General features: G+C 41.3%; 1 protein-coding gene across 1 annotated transcript; it reads left to right on the top strand.

The window, feature by feature from the left end:
• The first annotated feature begins 5,083 nt into the window (after positions 1-5,083).
• LOC118843330 (WW domain-binding protein 11-like) lies at positions 5,084-7,126 on the top strand. Its single transcript, XM_036750915.1, is given in 2 exon segments — positions 5,084-5,689; positions 5,691-7,126. Coding segments are annotated over 2 exon segments (1,932 nt in total). The 3' UTR covers positions 7,017-7,126.
• Positions 7,127-18,775: the final 11,649 nt, after the last annotated feature.

The raw sequence follows: 18,775 nt of genomic DNA, 5'->3' as shown, positions 1-18,775 counted from the left end.
CCCTTTACTGGTACTGGGTACATTTGGCACTGATTGGCAACTCTATTGTCCATGAGCAGTTCTGGGTCATAGTTCTAGGGAAGAGAGAAAGGCATGTGGTCAGGGGCTCTGACTGCAGTTCCAAGGAACACTAGTACTTGAGGCTGCAGGGGAGCAGCAGCCTTTCCTGGGTAAAGACTAGAGCACAGACTAGGAAAGTGGTAACCACTCTTCTCCTAGGATGACACCACTTTAGAAGCACTGAAAATTCACAGGCCCCCAGAACTAGCTCTGAAAACAGCAGCACAAAAATATCCTGAAGCTTGGGATAGTGCTTCCCCACCCCAAGGTGAGTGGAGACCAATTTTAACATAAAGTTCAAAATCAAGAAATAGGCTAGAAAAATCAGCAAACAACAGCAATGACAAAAAGAATTTGATCATAAAAGGCTACTATAGTGGCAGGGAAGACCAAGACATAAACTTAGAAGAAGAAAACAATGAAAAAACAGCCACAAGCAAAGCATCAAAAAAAATATTCATTGGACTTAAGGGCCAGAAGAATTCCTAGAAGAGTTGAAGAAAGATATAAGAGTGAGAGAGGAAAAATTGGGAAAGAAATGAGAATAATGCAAGAAAATTATGAAGAGAATTAACATCTTGGTAAAAGAGGCAAAAAAAAAAGACACTGAAGAAAAACACCTTAAAAAACAGAATTAGCCGAATGGTAAAAAAGGCACAAAAATTCACTGAAGAAAATAACTCCTTAAAAATCAGAATTGGTTGGGGCAGCAAGGTGGCACAGAGAGTGGAGCACTGGCCTTGGAATCAGGAGGAGCCGAGTTCAAATTCGGTCTCAAACATCTGACACATTTACTAGCTGTGCAACCTTGGGCAGGTCATTTAACCCCAATTGCCCTGCCTTATCCCCTCCAAAAAAATTCAGAATTGTCCAAATGGAAAAAGAGGTTAAAAAAAAAGCTCACTGAAGAGAATAATTCCTTAAAAATTAGAATCAGGCAAGTGAAAGCTAATGACTCCATGTGACTTCAAGAAACAATAAAACAAAGTTAAAAGAATGAAAAAATAGAAGAAAATATGAAATATTTCATTAAAAAAACTACTGACATGAAAAATAGATCAAGGAGGGATAATTTAAGAATTATTTGACTACCTGAGAGCCATGATCAAAAAAAAGCCTAGACATCACATTTCAAAAAATTATCCAGGAAAACTACCCTGATATCTTAGATCCAGAAGATAGAATAGAAATTGAAAGACTGCCAGTTACCTCTTGAAAGAGAACCCAAAATGAAAAGTCTCAGGAATATTATAGCCAAATTCTAGAGCTCACAGGCCAAAGAGAAAATATTGCAAGCAACCAGCAAGAAACAACTCAAATATTGTGAAGTTATAGTCAGGATCACACAAGATTTAGCAGCTTCCACATTAAAAGAGCACAGCTCAGGGCAGCTAGGTGGTGCAGTGAGTAGAGCACTGGCCCTGGAGTCAGGAGGACCTGAGTTCAAATCTGGCCTCAGACACTTGACACACTAACTAGCTGTGTGACCTTGGGCAAGTCACTTAACCCCAATTGCCCTGCCTTTCCCCCTCAAAATAAGAGTAGAGGTCCATATAATACGATATTCTGGAAGGCATAGGATCTAGGATTATGACAAAGAATAATTTACCCAACAAAACTAAGCATAATCCTTTGGAGGGGGAAATTTAATGAAATAGAGGCCTTCCAAGCATGCCTAATGAAAAGATCAGACTTGACCAGAAAATTTGACATTTAAACAGAAGACTCAAGGGAAGCACAAAAAGGTAAACATGAAAAAATAATCATAAAGGACCCAATAAAGTTAAACTGTTTTGATACATGTAATTCCTAAGAACTTTATTATTATTAGGACATTTAGAAGCAGTCTACATAGAAATAGGGCATGGGTATAAGTCAGTATTATTGGAATGATCTTATAAAAAGAAATGAAGGGGTAAGAAAGATGGATGCCCTGGGAGAAGTGGGAAGGAAAATGTAGAATGGGGATAATTATCACACATAAAAGAGGTGTGCAAGGAAGAACTTTCATAGTTGAGGGGGAAATGGGGCAGGGTGGCAGGCAATGTTTGAACCTTACTCTCATTGGAATTGATCCAAATTGGGAAAATAACACACACTCAGTTGGGTATAGAAATCTATGTTACCCAATAGGAAATAGGAGGAAAGGGGTATAAGAGATATTGGGAGTAGGGTGATAAAAGGGAAGGTGGATTAAAGGAGCCAGTGGTCAGAAACAAAACACTTTTGAAGAGGGACAGGATAAAAAGAGAGAGAACAGAAGAAAATAAGATGGAGGGAAATACAAGTTGGTAATCATAACTGTGAATGTGAGTGGAATGAACTAATCCATAAAACAGAAGTGGATAGCAGAATGGATTAGAAACCAGAATTCAACAATATGCTGTGAACAAAAAACACACTTAAAAGAGAAAGATACGTACAGAGTTAAAATAAAGGGCTGGAGTTGAATCTATTAGGCTTCAGTTGAAGCAAAAAAAAGGCAAGGGTACAAAAATGAGCTAATTAAGAGACATATTCAGAGACTACATTTTGCCATAGACAATGATGTAGTATCAAAAATTTTTACAGCAAGTTTCTCTGATAAAGGTCTCATTTCTCAAATATAAGGGAAGTGAGTCAAATTTATAAAAATAAAAATTTATAAAAATTAGAAAAATATAAAAAAATTCCCAATTGATAAATGCTTAGAGGATATGAATAGGCAGTTTTTAGAAGAAATCAGTATCTAGAATTACATGAAAAAACAAGCTTGAGGGACCACCTTACATCTTTCAGAAATGACAAATGCTGGAGGCAATAGCAGAAAGTAGGTACATTAATGAATTGCTGATGTACTAGTAAACTGGTCCAACTATTCTGCAGAACAATCTGGAACTATGCCCAAAGGGCTATAAAACTGCATACCCTTTGATGCAACAATACTACTACTAGGTCAACATCCTAAAGAGATCAGAGAAAAAGGAAAAGGATATATATGTACAAAAATATAGCAGCTCTTTCTGTGGAGATAAAGAATTGGAAATTGAGGGGATACTCATCAATCTGGGGAAGACTGAACAAGTTCTGGTATATGATTGTGATGGAATACTATTGTGCTATGAGAAATGATGAGTGGGGTGATTTCAGGAAAAAAAACACATGGCAAGACCTACATGAACTGATGCTAAGTGAAATGAGAAGGATCAGGAGATCTTTGTGCACAGTAACAGCAGAGTTGCAATGATGATCAATTGTGAAAGAGTGGGCTACTCTGGATCAATACAGTGATCCAAGACAATCCAAAGGATTTAGGATGAAAAAATGCCAACCATCTCCAGAGATAAAACTGATGAATTCAGGGTGCAAACTGAAGTATACTTTTCTGGCTTTATTTTTTTTAACTTTTTTGTGATATGGCTAACATGGAATTACGTTTTGCACCATTTCACATGTATAATTGATATTGTATTGTTTAACTTCTAAGAGTGTGGAAGAGAACTGCAAGTGAGGAGCTGGAACTCAAAATTTCAAAAAGAAAAGAATACTAAAAACAAATACTTTCAAAATATTAAAAATTAAAAAGTTACCTAGAGAATATTAATAACTATGGACTCACAAACCCATCTTTACCATCCCGCAAAATCTTTATGAGAATAATCTACATATATATTTAGGATGTCTTTTCAAAAGGTATGAGAAGGTAACAGGCTGGCCTTCACAATAAATATCATATCCATATTGACTCTCACACAGTCTAAAAGGGGCAAAGAATATGAGATCCCACTAGGGGTGTTGTTTGATGTCTATTAAAAAAGTATTTGAGAAGATGGCAGCTGGAAAGCAGGTACTTGCTTAAGTTCTCCCCCACGTCTCTCCAAACACTTGTAAAAAATGGCTCTGAACAAATTCTAGAGTTGCAGAACCCACAAAATAGCAGAGGGAAGCAGGGCTCCAGCCCAGGATAGCCTGGATAGTGTCTGGGAAGGGTCTATAGCACAGAGCTGGGAGCGGAGCAGAGCACAGCCCAGCGTGGGCCATGCCAGGACCAACCAGATTGGGAGTTGGGAGGAACAGGCCCTGAATCAGTGAGCTGTGGCAGTTACCAGACTTATCAACCCACAGCTCCAAAAGACAACAAAGCAGGTTAGTGGAAAAACTGCTAGGTCACAGTGAGAGGAGTGCGCGGTCAGCCACAATCCCAGGGGCAGTGGAGGTGGTGCAGCTCTGGGGCTCCTTCCAGTGCTCCAGCTGCAGTTGCTTCCAGCCCAAGGCCCATCTGGTGGGAGGAACTAATGGTGGATCAGAGCAGGAATGCAGAGCCTGCTTGGATCTGGGTCAGAATCCTGGTTGGCGGTTCTTGGGGGAGGAGGAGTGCTGGGGTGACAGAGCTTGCTGTGTGGAAGTAGCTCTGAAAACAGCAGTGCAACCCCTAAAGCTTGGGACAAATCGCTCTCTACTCTGTAAGCAGTCATACCCTGACAAAAAGCTCAAGGGTCAAGTAGTTGGCTGGGAATATGAACAGGCAGCAAAAATGAAGTCAGACTCAAACTCAAACTCTAGATTCCTTTTTTGGTGACAAAGAAGATCAAAACATACAGCCAGAAGAAGTCAACAAAGTCAAAAAGCCTACATCAAAAGCCTCCAAGAAAAATATGAATTGGTCTCAGGCCATGGAAGACCTTAAAAAGGATTTGGAAAAGCAAGAAAGAGAAGTAGAAGAAAAATTGGGAAGAGAAATGAGAGTGATGCAAGAAAACCATGAAAAACAAGTCAATGACTTGTTAGAGACTCAAAAAAATACTGAAGAAAATAACACCTTAAAAAATAGACTAACTCGGAGGCGGTGCAGCACGCGGTTTCAAGATGGTGGTGGCTTAGGCCCCGAGTGAGAGGTGAAGGTGAAGGCCTCCTGCCCCCGGCCCTAGAAGAGCGAGGAGGGCGCGCGAGCCGCCGCGCCATGCGGCCCTGCGGCCCTTGCTGGCTCCAGCGAGCAGCCGAAAGGTTGTTTCCCCCTTAACTGACTAAAACATAACCTGTGAAAATGGGGCAGAGATCTACATCATCCACCAAGAGTGGGAAGTTCATGAACCCCACTGACTAGGCTCGAAAAGAAGCCCGGAAGAGGGAATTAAAAAAGAATAAGAAACAACGAACGATGGTACGAGCTGCAGTACTAAAGATGAAGGATCCCAAGCAGATTATCCGGGACATGGAGAAATTGGATGAGATGGAGTTCAATCCAGTACAGCAGCCACAGCTAAATGAAAAGGTGCTAAAAGATAAGTGAAAAAAACTTCGTGAAACTTTTGAGCGCATTCTCCGACTCTATGAAAAGGAAAATCCAGATATCTACAAAGAACTTCGAAAGTTAGAGGTGGAATATGAGCAGAAGAGAGCCCAGCTCAGCCAATACTTTGATGCTGTAAAGAATGCTCAACATGTTGAAGTGGAAAGCATTCCATTGCCAGATATGCCTCATGCTCCTTCTAACATCTTGATCCAAGACATCCCATTGCCTGGTGCACAGCCACCCTCTATTCTCAAAAAAACTTCTGCCTATGGACCTCCCACTAGAGCAATTTCTATACTTCCTCTTCTTGGACACGGTGTTCCTCATTTGCCTCCCGGAAGAAAGCCTCCTGGCCCACCCCCCGGGGCCACCTCCTCCCCAAGTTCTGCAGATGTACGGCCGTAAAGTGGGCTTTGCACTAGAACTTGCCCCTCGTCGGCGAGAGGAGGATATTTTATATAGTCCAGAACTTGCTCATCAAGGTCATGATGATGATGCTTCCAGCACCAGTGAAGATGAAGGTTATCCTGAAGACATGGATCAAGATAAACATGATGACAGCAGTGATGACAGTGATACAGACAGGTCAGATGCTGACAGTGAAGGAGAGGAGCTCATGCATCGTGATGATGAAGAGAGAGAGAACAATGAGGACAAAAAGTCAGGTCTCAGTGTACGATTTGCTGATGTTCCTGGAAAAGCACGAAAGAAAAAGAAAAATATGAAGGGATTAACACCTCTTCAAGCTATGATGCTTAGAATGGCAGGTCAGGAAATTCCTGAAGAGGGGCGAGAGGTGGAGGAATTTTCAGAGGATGATGATGAGGAGGATTCTGATGACTCTGAGTCAGAGGATACAACACAGCAGCAGCACAAAGAAGAGTCTCTTCCTGATGGGGCACCATCATCTCCTGCTTCCCAACAACAGCAACCACCTCCACAGTCTGTTCCTCCTGCTCAAATACAGGCACCTCCCATGCCAGGACCACCCCCTCTTGGACCACCGCCTGCTCCACCATTACGACCACCTGGGCCACCCACTGGCCTTCCTCCTGGTCCACCTCCAGTAGCTCCTCCATTCTTAAGACCACCTGGAATGCCAGGGCTTCGGGGGCCTTTACCCCGGCTTTTACCTCCTGGTCCTCCACCAGGCAGGCCTCCTGGTCCACCACTAGGCCCACCTCCTGGTCTTCCTCCTGGTCCTCCTCCACGAGGACCACCACCGAGGCTACCTCCCCCAGCACCTCCAGGCATCCCTCCACCTCATCCTGGTATGATGCGCCCACCTTTGGTGCCTCCACTTGGACCTGCTCCACCTGGGCTTTTTCCACCAGCTCCTTTGCCGAATCCAGGGATTTTAAGTGCCCCACCTAATTTGATCCAGAGACCCAAAGTGGATGACACCAGTGCAGCCACTATCGAGAAGAAAGCCACAGCAACCATCAGTGCCAAGCCACAAATCACCAATCCCAAGGCAGAAATTACCAGATTTGTGCCCACTGCACTGAGGGTTCGACGAGAAAACAAAGGAGCTGCTGCGGCTCCCCAAAGAAAGTCAGAAGAAGATTCTTCTTTACCCCTTGCCAAAGCAGTCCCTAAATCTGGCCCTTCTGCTCCTGTTTCAGTACAAACCAAGGATGATGTGTATGAAGCCTTCATGAAAGAGATGGAGGGGCTACTGTGACAGATTTTGATGCCAGGGGAGGTTTTAATCTCACAAATTCATATTAGAAAACATGGTTCATAGAGGAATTCCAAGTTCTTATACGCTGGACCTGAGTGCAGAGTTTTACTCTGTCAGAGCATTTCCTGACTTCAGTGCAAGGACTGTCTTAATGTTATTTACCTTTGGTCAGAATTCGCTGCACAGAAGAAAAAGATGTTTCATTCAGAGTAGACTGGTAAGCTTCTGTAGCAGTGTCCCTTCACATCTCTACTATATCTATCACCACCACTGTTTCCTTTTTTCTTTGGAGGCATGAGATAGACAGGATTTTAGTGTCTATACTTTCATTTTTGAAATCTTTTTCTTAAGTGGGTTTGGTAAGCCACCGGAATAGATATTTGTCAGAAACCAATGCATTTCATGCAGTGTTTTTTGTGTTTTTACTTCTGGTTTTGTTTGTTTTTTAACTTTCCTTGTAAATAATTTGTAACATTTTACTTGTAGTAAAATGGATCACAGCTTCATTTCCCTACTATGAAGCAGGATGTCTGGGGAGGACTATACATATGTATTAATTGAGATGACTTCTCAATGACAAAAAAAAATTTGTCTCATGAAAGAAATAAATGTTCTATAAAAATAAAAAAAAATTAAAAAAATAAAAAAATAGACTAACTCAAATGGCAAAAGAGCTCCAAAAAGCCAATGAATGCCTTCAAAGGCAGGATTAGACAAATGGAAAAGGAAGTCCAAAAGACCACTGAAGAAAATACTACCTTAAACATTAGATTGCAGCAAGTGGAAACTAGTGACTTTATGAGAAATCAAGATATTATAAAACAGAATCAAAGGAATAAAAAAGTGGAAGACAATGTTAAATATCTCAATTGAAAAACCACTGACCTGGAAAATAGATCCAGGAGAGAGAATTTAAAAATTATTGGACTACCTGAAAGCTATGATCAAAAAAAGGGCCTAGATATCATCTTTCAACAAATTATCAAGGAGAACTGCCCTGATATTCTAGAGCCACAAGGCAAAACAGAAATTGAAAGAATCCACAGATCGCCTCCTGAAAAAGATCCGAAAAAGAAAACTTCTAGGAATATTGTCACCAAATTCCAGAGCTCCCAGATCAAGGAGAAAATATTGCAAGCAGCCAGAAAGAAACAATTTGAGTATTGTGGAAACACAATCAGAATAATACAAGATCTAGCAGCTTCTACATTAAGGGATTGAAAGGCTTGGAATATGATATTCTGGAGGTCAATGGAACTAGGATTAAAACCAAGAATCACCTACCCAGCAAAATTGAGTATAATGCTCCAAGGCACAATATGGATTTTCAATAAAAGAGAAGACTTTCAAGCTTTCTCAGTGAAAAGACCAGTGCTGAATAGAGAATTTGACTTTCAAACACAAGAATCAAGAGAAGCATGAAAAGGTAAACTAGAAAGAGAAATCATAAGGGACTTACTAAAGTTGAACTGTTTTGTTTACATTCCTACATGGAAAGATGATGTGTGTAATTCATGAGACCTTTCCCAGTTTTAGGGTAGTTGAAGGGAATATACATACATATATAAATAGACAGAGGGCACAGGGTGAGTTGAATATGAAGGGATGATATCTAAAAAAATAAAATAAAATTAAGGGACGAGAGAGGAATATATTGAGAGAGGGAGAAAGGGAGAGATAGAATGGGGTAAATTATCTCACATAAAAGTGGCAAGAAAAAGCAGTTCCATTGGAAGGGAGGAGGGGGCAGGTGAGGGGGAATGAGTGAATCTTGCTCTAAGTGGTTTTGACTTGAGGAGGGAACAACATACACATGCAATTGGGTATCTTACCCCACAGGAAAGTAGGGGGAAGGGGATAAGGGGGGGGGGGTGATAGAAGGGAGAACAGATAGGGGGAGGAGGTAATCAAAAGCAAACACTTTTGAAAAGGGACAGGGTCAAGGGAGAAAACTGAATAAAGGGGGACAGGATAGGATGGAGGGAAATCTAGTTAGTCTTTCACAACATGAGTATTGTGGAAGTGTTTTACATAATGATACATGTGTGGCCTATGTTGAATTGCTTGCCTTCTTAGGCAGGGTGGGTGGGGAGAGAAGAGGGGAGAGAATTTGGAACTCAAAGTTTTAAAAGCAGGTGATCAAAAAAAAAGTTGTTTTTGCATGCAACTGGGAAATAAGATATACAGGCAATGGGGCACAGAAATATATCTTGCCCTATGAGAAAGTAAGGGGAAAGGGGATGGTGGGGAGTAGAGTGACAGAAGGGAGGGCTTCCTGGGGAATGGGGCAATCAGAATATATGCCATCTTGGAGTAGAGGGAGGGTAGAAATGGGGAGAAAATTTATAACTCAAAATCTTGTGGAAATCAATGCTGAAAATTAAAAAAAAAATTAAAAATATGGAATTTTTTTTAAAAAGTATTTGATTTAGCAGAGCAAAATGCCACTTTAATGTCTCTTGTATAAGGTGTCTTCCCTGAATATGTCAAAATCATTTAAGACTCCTTGGAAGATGTAAGAACAAAGATAGCTTTGTTTGACAATGCCATGATTATCAATATCAGATGAGGCATAAAACAAAGAACTGTAGGATTTACAAAGATGTTCACTACTGTAATGGAGGATGTGTAGCACAAGCTCCAAATTAAACAGAGATTTCCTAGGGATTGCAGGTTTTGCCAGATGCTTCTGTTTGTAAATCTCATTGGTCTTATTGCTCCAAGCCCTGGAATGTTATGGAATTCTAAGTTAGATTGATAATTATTCAAAGGCATTTAGTCTATTTCTCCACACACAAAAACCAAGTGGATGAAGAATGTCTTATGTTCAGACTATGAGGCACAACTGAATGGACAACCATAGAGTTTGGACAATCAGTAAACATATCTTGCTTGGACAGACAATGAACCAAGCTGAGAAATGACTAGAAGACAAGTGGGCTATACTATTGCACTTGGAAATCATGCTATACTTTTAATGATCTCTAGTTTCTCCCTAAAACGAAGGCCTAGTGATTCCACATTACTATAAATTTTAGCATACCAGACTCTTCAAATAATTAAAGTTATAGGTCACCTAGAAGACAATAGAGACATGAATGGTGGGAATGAGTAGCCTGCAACATATTACCAATGATGTATAGGACAAAAGAATGAGCATAAATTATATCATCAGAAAAAGCACAATGCCCCTCACTCTGAAGCCACCTTTCCCTGTCCTGTTTTGAGGAGAAGCTGAACTTTGGGTAGGGGACTAATTGGGGAAGTGGCTGCAAGACATGATGTGATTCAGTAGCTATTTCAAATAGGAAACTAGCATTCCTTCAACCTTTCCTCCTACAATCCTCCTTCCTTATTCAAACTTATAGAAAAAGCTATGTGCACTTGTTACCTGTATTTCCTCTTCTTTTAGTCAATTCTAAGCTCTTTGAAGATCTGTCTTTCTACCTCCTCACTCAATTGAAACGGCTTTCTACAAAAGTGCCAATGGACTCAATAGATAGATCTAACCTCTATTCTCCTGGGTATTCTTTCTTCTCGGGTTTATTGTGACACTACACTCCTGGTTTTTCCACCTCTCCTCTTCTCCGTTTCCTTTGATGGATTTCTCATCATCCACATGACTCCTACTAACTATGAAGGCAATTCAGTGATCTGTCCTGAAGTCATTTCTCTTCTCCCCCTCTATTCTCAATTGGTGACATCATCCGCTCTCGGGGGTTTAATTATTGGTTCCTATGCAGAAATGACTACCATGACTACATATCCATCTCTGGTTTCTCTGCTGAAGTCCAGTCCCAAACCACCAATTCTCCATTGGACATTCCACACTGGATCTGCCATAGACATCTCAAACTCAACATGTCCAAAACTGAAATCATTCTTTTTCTGCCAAAACTCTCTCCTCTTCCACGCTTCCTTATTTCTCTTGAGGGTATCATTATCTTTCCAGTCTCCTACGTTTGAAACTGTGGCATTCTCCTTGACTTCTTAATCTGCTTTACTTCACATAATAAATAATTTGCCAAATCTTGCCATTCTGACCTCCATAACATCTCTTGGCTATGTTCCTTTCTCACTACTTACATACATGGTCACACATCAAATCTCACCTGTACTCTTACAATAACCTCCTAATTGTTCTCTCTGTCTCAATACTCTCCTCACTCCCACCTATCTTCCACATAGCTGCCAAAGTGATTTTCCTTAAGTACAGATCTTACCATGTCACTTTCCTACTCAATACATTCCTATTGCCTCCAAGATAAAATATAATATTCCCTGTTTGGCTTTTAAAGCCCTTTATAACCTTGTCCCAACCTACATTTCCCACCTCATTGTAGATTATTCTCCTTCCTGAATTCCACAGTCTGGCCAAACTAGTCTTTTTGCTGTTGTTCATACATGATTCTCTATCCTGCATCTCCATGCCATTGTCCTGCCTATTCCCTATGCCTAGAATGTACTCTCTCCTCATCTCCACCTTGCAGAATTTTTTATTTCCTTTAAGATAATTCAAGCATCACCTTCCATATGAAGCCTTTCCTGATTTCCGTCCTTCCAACCAACAACTTCTAGTATCCTCCCTCCCTAAAGTACCTTATATTCATATCGTATTTCTTTTGGATGGACTTAAACATGTGTATGTTCTCTCTTCTCTTAGAATATAAGCTCCTTGGTGGCAGATTCCATTTAATTTTTGCCTTTTCATCTCCTGTGTCACACACAGTATGTGACACATAGTAGGAATTTAATAAATATTTGTTGGTTGATTATTCAGTAAAATGAGAGGGTTGGAAAACCCTGTGACTTCTTGTTTTCTCAGTCTTAAAATAACAGTGACACTGTTACACAGGTACGGGTAACCACCAAACACAGAGGGACAACAAGCTCAATGAGGAGGCTGGCTGCTCTGAGTGAAGGAATGGAACCAAATGTGACAGGTAACATTCTATTATCACTGGGATGAATATTCATATTACAGGAACAAAGCGTGTCTGTTACTTTGTAGTTAAGCCACATCTGATATTTGAAAGTAATTATTATACAAATAAATTGGGTATTTTACTGTTTTTGTTCTTCATATAGGCAAAGTGCCGTATTTGTTAAGAACTCAGAGTTAAGAATGTATGATTTAAAAAAATCCCAACAGATTGGTCATGTAGTGCTCTATGGTATCCTTAAGATGTCAGGAGACATCTAGATCCAATGTCCTAGAATACTGGATAGACCTTTGTGGCAAACATATAGAAGGTTTTAGAGAGAAACCACATAGGATGGGTAGGCATGGATAGGTTGCAATGTGTATAGTAGGAGAGAACCTCTAAGTCAATAACATGTCGGATTCATTTGAGTAGTTGAGTGTAGGAAGGATGTTTGACAATTATTCTTTTGGTGAATTATCCTAGCAATCTAGTGAGCAAATTTAGGATTAGGATCATAAACCTAGAAGTGGAAGGGACCTTTGAGGCCAGGAAGGGACCTGAGAGCCTATGTTGGTACAATGGAAAGAGGATTGAATTTGGATGCTTTGGTTGATAGCCTGGCTCTGCCTTTCAATTACCTGAGTCACCTTAGACAAGTCACTCTAATCTCTCTGAGATCCAGTCTCCTCATCTATAAAAAGAGAATGTTGGATGAGATAAGGGGTTCTCAATTTTTTTTGCGTGTCACAGACCCCTTTGGCAGTGTGTTGAAGCCTGCAGACCCTCGGAACAATATTTGTTGCCAATTCATAATTGAAGACAATGTTAAACTTTACTTAGAAGTTAGTGAAAATACACTCAATTGGGTATCTTACCCCACAGGAAAGAAGGAGGAAGAAGATAAAAAGGGGGGATGATAGAAGGGAGGGCAGATGGGGGAGGAGGTAATCAAAAACAAACAACTTTCGAAAAGGGACATGGTCAAGAGAGAAAATTCAATAAAGGGGGAGAGGTTAGGAAAGAGCAAAACATAGTTAATCTTGAGTATTGTGGAGGGGTTTTACATAATGATATGCATGTGGCCTATGTTGAATTGCTTGCCTTCTTAGGGAGGGTGGGTAGGGAGGGAAGAGGGGAGAGAATTTGGAACTCAAAGTTTTAAAAGACGTTCAAAAACAAACAAAAAAAAGGTTTTTGCATGCAACTAGGAAATAAAATACACAGGCAACGGGGCATAGAAATTTATCTTGCCCTACAAGAGAAGAAGGGAAAGGGGGATGGGAGGGGAATGGGGTGACGGAAGGGAGGGCTGACTAGGGAACAGGGCAACCAGAATATATGCCATCTTGGAGTGGGGGGGAGGGTAGAAATGGGGAGAAAATTCGTAATCCAAACTCTTGTGAAAATCAATGCTGAAAACTAAATATATTAAATAAATAAAAAAAAGAAGTTAGTGAAAATAAAGGTATGTGTATATATATATATGCATTATATGTATGTATATATATTTTCGAATCCAAATTCATGGATCTCTTGAAATCTGTCTATGGGCCTCTTAGGGGCCTATGGACCTCAGGTTAAGACCCCCTGGTCCCTTCTAGCGCTGAATTTATAATCCTATTGTGAGAAATGTCTAATGACTGGTGAAATGGAGACGTAGAAGATTGGAGAATTTTTACCCAATTAATATAGCAGGCAAGTTTTAGGGTCAGGAATAGCCTACTCAGTGCTTATTTCCCAGATCTCTCTTGAGCCCTCTGAACCTATGCTGTTTGATTTATTCTGGATTGATACAGATGAGCCCTATTTTCCCTATACGCTAGTTTGGTGAAATTTAATTGCTGTGTCAGAAAGTGGTATAGTAGAAAAGCCTACTAGACCTAGGATACAGTCCCCTCTTGGCACTGCTTGTGGAATTTTAGACAGTTCACATCTCCCTCCCCATTGGAAGCTTTGATTTTCTCCTCTGCAAACGAGAAGGGTTGGACTAAATGTTCTCCAAGGTCCCTTCTAACTCCTTATTGTTGTTTATTTGTGTAAAACTCTGACCCCATTTGGGGTTTTCTTGGCAAAGATATTGGAGTGGTTTGCCATTTCCTTCTCCAGCTCATTTTGCAGATGAGGAGGCTGAGGCAAAAAGGGTGAAATGACTTGCCCAGAGTCACACAGCTAGTAAGTGTCTGAGACCAGATTTGAACTTAGATTTTCCTGTGTCACCTAGCTGCCCCTTCCAGTCCCTACATTCCGTGTTTTAAATACTTTAGGGAGATTTGTGCAGGAGACAGCAAAATAACTTGGCAAAAATAACTGAAACCAACTTAAAACATTCAGCTCTTGTAGATTTAATTCATGTATTATCGACTTTGTAGATTATTCCATAATAAAACTTTTAATTGCAGATTGGCTTTCTGGTAAACCAGCATACTCCTGGGTCATTTTTATTGTTTAACCAGTTAGATACTAGGGGGATTTTACTTGGCAGTGGCAAATTATATTGTGCCAAAGATCACTGGCAAGTGATATGGGGTGGTGTGGGGTTTGTAGTATCAGAAAACCCCCATAGCTCCTCAGGTTTACCCTTAGATCCCCATGGAGAGATAAACCTCAGCCTTATGGTGACCCAACCTGCCCTGCAAGTGGAGTTGGTGTTCTGAGAGGGAGCCCAAAGCCTAAGCTCTGGGAGTACAAAAAAGAATAACTCGTCTAGGACCTTTCTTTCCAATTTGGGAGACAACGCGTATAGAAGAAGGGTATCTAGTGAGGGGCACCTTGGTCAGAGATCGACGGGGATGGTCATTGGCAATGTTGATTTAACCATGGTTCCAGAACTGGAGGAGTAGAATGAAAGTGTACCTGAGAGTCATCAAGGTGCTATGTTCTCCCTCTTCTGAATCTTTGTAGCCCTTACTGTCAACATGAATCACAAGCACAATATTGTTGAATATTCTTAGTTATCTTTTTTAAATCAAGCAGTCAAGAAAAATTTATTAGGGCATTGTTCTTGAACTGGGGACACAAATGCAAAAGTGAGATAGCTGCTTAACTTCAAAGAGTCAGGTAATGTTGTGTGTTAATGTTCTTCTTATGTCCCTCCTGTAACCTGTAAGTCCCAGAAGACCTTACCTAGCTCTGGGCCCTTTCTACATGTTTGTTGAATGGAATTGAATAGGGACCCCAAAATTTCAGTTACTGAGGCCTCCAGACACCACATCCTTCCCTTGCCTTCCCATAATCTATTTAGTGTTAGGCTCTCAGTCAAGCTGGGAAGCAACTATAAACTCCTGATTTAGGTAAATGGACCATTGCGCAGATTTTTACTTAATGTGAATTTTGCCCCTTGTAGTGAGGGAGACAGGAAGTAGTGTACCCTTGTGGAGGGAGTGGGTTGACACATGGTTCAAGGACACGTCAGGGTGGGACAAGCCACATGGGGGCCTGGTGGAAGGCTGGCCCAAATGGAGAGGAAGAACATGAAGGACAGACACATGGGGGGAGACATGGGGACACAGACAAGAGAGTACAGGCCACATGTGGGGTGGGGAACAAACACTCAGTACCTAAGTACAGACAGGCATGTGGCAGCTGAGGGGCAAGAGAAAGCGCAGTAAAGTACAGTCAAGTTAACACAGGTGGTTTTTTTTGGAATGTGAGTTTATTTCAGAATTCTTTATGTAAAGTTGAATTTGCCTGTACTTTAGGAAAGGTTACACTTCTAGGAGGACTTTAGAATTGCCTGGAGCAGAGGTTCCAAACTTATTTGGCCTACTGCTACCTTTTCAAAAAAAAATTACTCACTACCCCCCTGGGGTTAGGTTAGGTTAACCCTTATTTTTATTCAATGCCCCCCAATTGTACCTAGGGATACTACTGCCCCCTTGAATCATTCCAGTGCCCCACGGGGGTGGTATGGGCCCATCTTGGGAACCTATGGCCCTAGAGAGTGGGGAGAGGGCAGCTAGGTGATACAGTGAATAAAGTTTAGAGGCCTGGAATAGGAAAGACCCCAGTTCAAATCTGGGCTCAGATACTTACTAGCTTCATGACCCTGGGCAAGTCACTTAACCCTGTTTGCCTCAGTTTCCTCATCATAAAATGAGCTAGAGAAGGAAAAAACAATACTTCTGCCAGTATTTCTGCCAAGAAAACCCCAAAATAGGATCATGAAGAGTCGGACACAACTGACATGATTCAACAACAACAACCAGAGTGGGGAGAAGGGGATGGTAAAAAGGGAAGAGACCGATCCCCAGCCCTTGAAGGTATTCTGGGCTTGAGCATGGGGAAGCAAAGAGGGAGGATTGGGAGGAAGGGTGCTACTGAATAATGGAAAAGAACAAAAAACTGGTGTTTAGAGACATCAAGATACCCTCTCCTCCCTCACAATTTTGTTGGAGTGGCAGCCTGCTACCTACCAACAGCAAAAGAGATTACTGAGACAGTACTTACCTTGCCATAGAGTAGTGGATAGAATACTAGACAAAGAAGACCAGGGTTTGAATTGGACAAAACAGGGCTTGATTTATTAACCTCTCTGTGCTCCCAGCAGCTCTCAGACTAGAAGTTGCAAAGCAAGTATCTCTAACTGGAGTTTCCTAAACCAATAAAATCATAGGTCTTGTGCAAAAGTAAAGGACTGAATAAATAGATTAGTTGAATAAATAACAATATATAAAATGTTTTTAACTCCTTACAGGCCTTTCGCATTCCATGCCCCCCCCCCAACCAGTGACTTCTGTGTGGTTTCTTATGGGTGTTTAGTGACCTTGGTGAATGCAAAAGTGATGCTTTGACCTCAATATTCAGCAGTGCTTCCAATTATGCAAGGAAAATGAAGCTCTCAAAGCACAACTTGAGCCCATAGAGAAATATCTCCTGAGGAGCCCAAGGCAACACCATAGGAGCAGGTTCCACACCCGTGAGTTGTTTTGTTTGGTTTTGAAATACTCTCTTTGTTAGTAGACCATAACCATTCATAACTTGGCTCTACCTCTTGCAGTTCTCGAAAGAGACCACAAGAGGGAACCCTAGGAAATGTTAAAGCCAAATCCTCTCCGGTTTGTTTTAAACTCCAAGTGGGGACTACTTCCTTGGGAGCTCCAGGAGAAGAACCACGACAGCCAGAGGTGTGCAAGCTGTGTTTGGGGCGGGGGTGGGGTGGGGAATTAGCAGGTTTACGTGATAGCTGAATAAACTATTGGTAGTTCCTGATGAAATTAAACCCTTCCCTTCCCATTCCCAATCAGCCAGTATTGTAGAATGAACAAAAATGGCCTGTTTTTCTGGTGTCACTTTCCACAGGTTATAAATTCCTATTCCTAGAGGAACAAAGCAGCAATACTAATATGACTGCAATACAATAAACAAATATTAATATTCCCACTTTGATGAAGTCAAGGAATGTGCCACGATTTCATCCCACCACTGCAAATCTGAACCTGTCCTTACCTCATTGGATTAGGACCACAGATTTAGACCTGGAGGGACCCTAGAGGCCACTGAGTCTAATCTTTTTATTTTACAGATGACAAAGATATGTAATAATAGTAACAATGATAGTACTTATATAGCACCTACTATGCTTAGGTCTGAGCACTTAGAAATATTATCTCATGTAACCCTCAAAACAGCCTTGTAAAGTAAATGCTATTATTATCCCCATTTGACAGTTGAAGAAACTGAGGCAGGCAGCTGTTAAGTGATTAAGCGGGTCACAGAGCTAGGAAATATCTGAGGCTGCATCTGAATTCTGGTCTTCCTGACTCTGGCCAAGTACTACTCTGTGCACTATGGTGCCACCTAGGTGCAAACCAAGGCCCAGAGAGGTTAAATGAATTGTCACCAACTGATGACAAGTTATCTATTCCAGCTGGTTCTTGAGCCTGAATTTCCTCTACAACATCCCTGGATAAGTGGACATTCAATCTGGAAACTGCAGGACCTGGGATCATATTATTTCCGATTGTTACTGAGGACCTAGAGCTCACCAGACTGAAGAACCTGGAATCTCATGCTGATAAGAGACAATACTTACCATTGACTAGTACAAAATTTTGCACAGCTCTTAGCTTGCCTACCCCTGTCTGGGAAGAAGAGGTGCTTTCAAACCTCCCCAAGTATCAATCCCATTGAGATCCAGGATCCTCTCTGGCCTCCCATGACTCCATAGTACTGGCCTTGCCCCAGCCCAAGCACTCTCTACTTCCCTGACTTCCAGCTACACCTTTACCTGAAGCTGTGCGATATCCACCCCAAGGCAAACCTCTGTGGACAATTATAACCAAGGGTGAGCTGGAGCCTGCTGGTACTGACTAGCAAGAGCCAATTGTTAAATTTTCACTGTGAGCATTTTCTCTTCAGCAATCAGGGCTTTATTTATTGCTTTTTGGAATGTCTAAACTTATGAAAAGTGCTAGAGAAAATGTTGATAATGTAAATTGAACTTAAAAGTGTGCCTTGTAGTACTTTTCATTTTGAAGAGCTGATTGACAAACATTTACCAGAACACCCCTGCTGATAACCTACCTAAACTCATGCCTCAATGATTAACATCCTTGTACTCTGTCATACTCTCCTCATCCCAGTGATCCTGAACCCCTGCCATTGTCCAAACCTTTTTCTTTGTCCCCCACCGACTGCTCTTTTACTCCCATCCCCCTCAACTTAATCTCCCCAAAGTCTCATTCTAAGATTATCCTCTGCTCCCATCTGTAATTCCTGTTGTAAGAAACCGGGGAAGCAGTTTTGCTTCCACAGAGTTGAAAGCATTCCTCTTCCTCCCCCTTCCCCCACCTTCTCCTCCCCCCTCCCCCCAGCTTTAGCAGAATGTAAGTCAGG

The sequence above is a fragment of the Trichosurus vulpecula genome, chromosome 3 (genome assembly GCF_011100635.1).
Source record: "Trichosurus vulpecula isolate mTriVul1 chromosome 3, mTriVul1.pri, whole genome shotgun sequence".
NCBI classification, from domain to species: Eukaryota; Metazoa; Chordata; class Mammalia; order Diprotodontia; family Phalangeridae; genus Trichosurus; species Trichosurus vulpecula.
The sequence above is the reverse complement of the archived record's forward strand: the minus strand, read 5'-3'. Positions and strand labels throughout refer to the sequence as shown.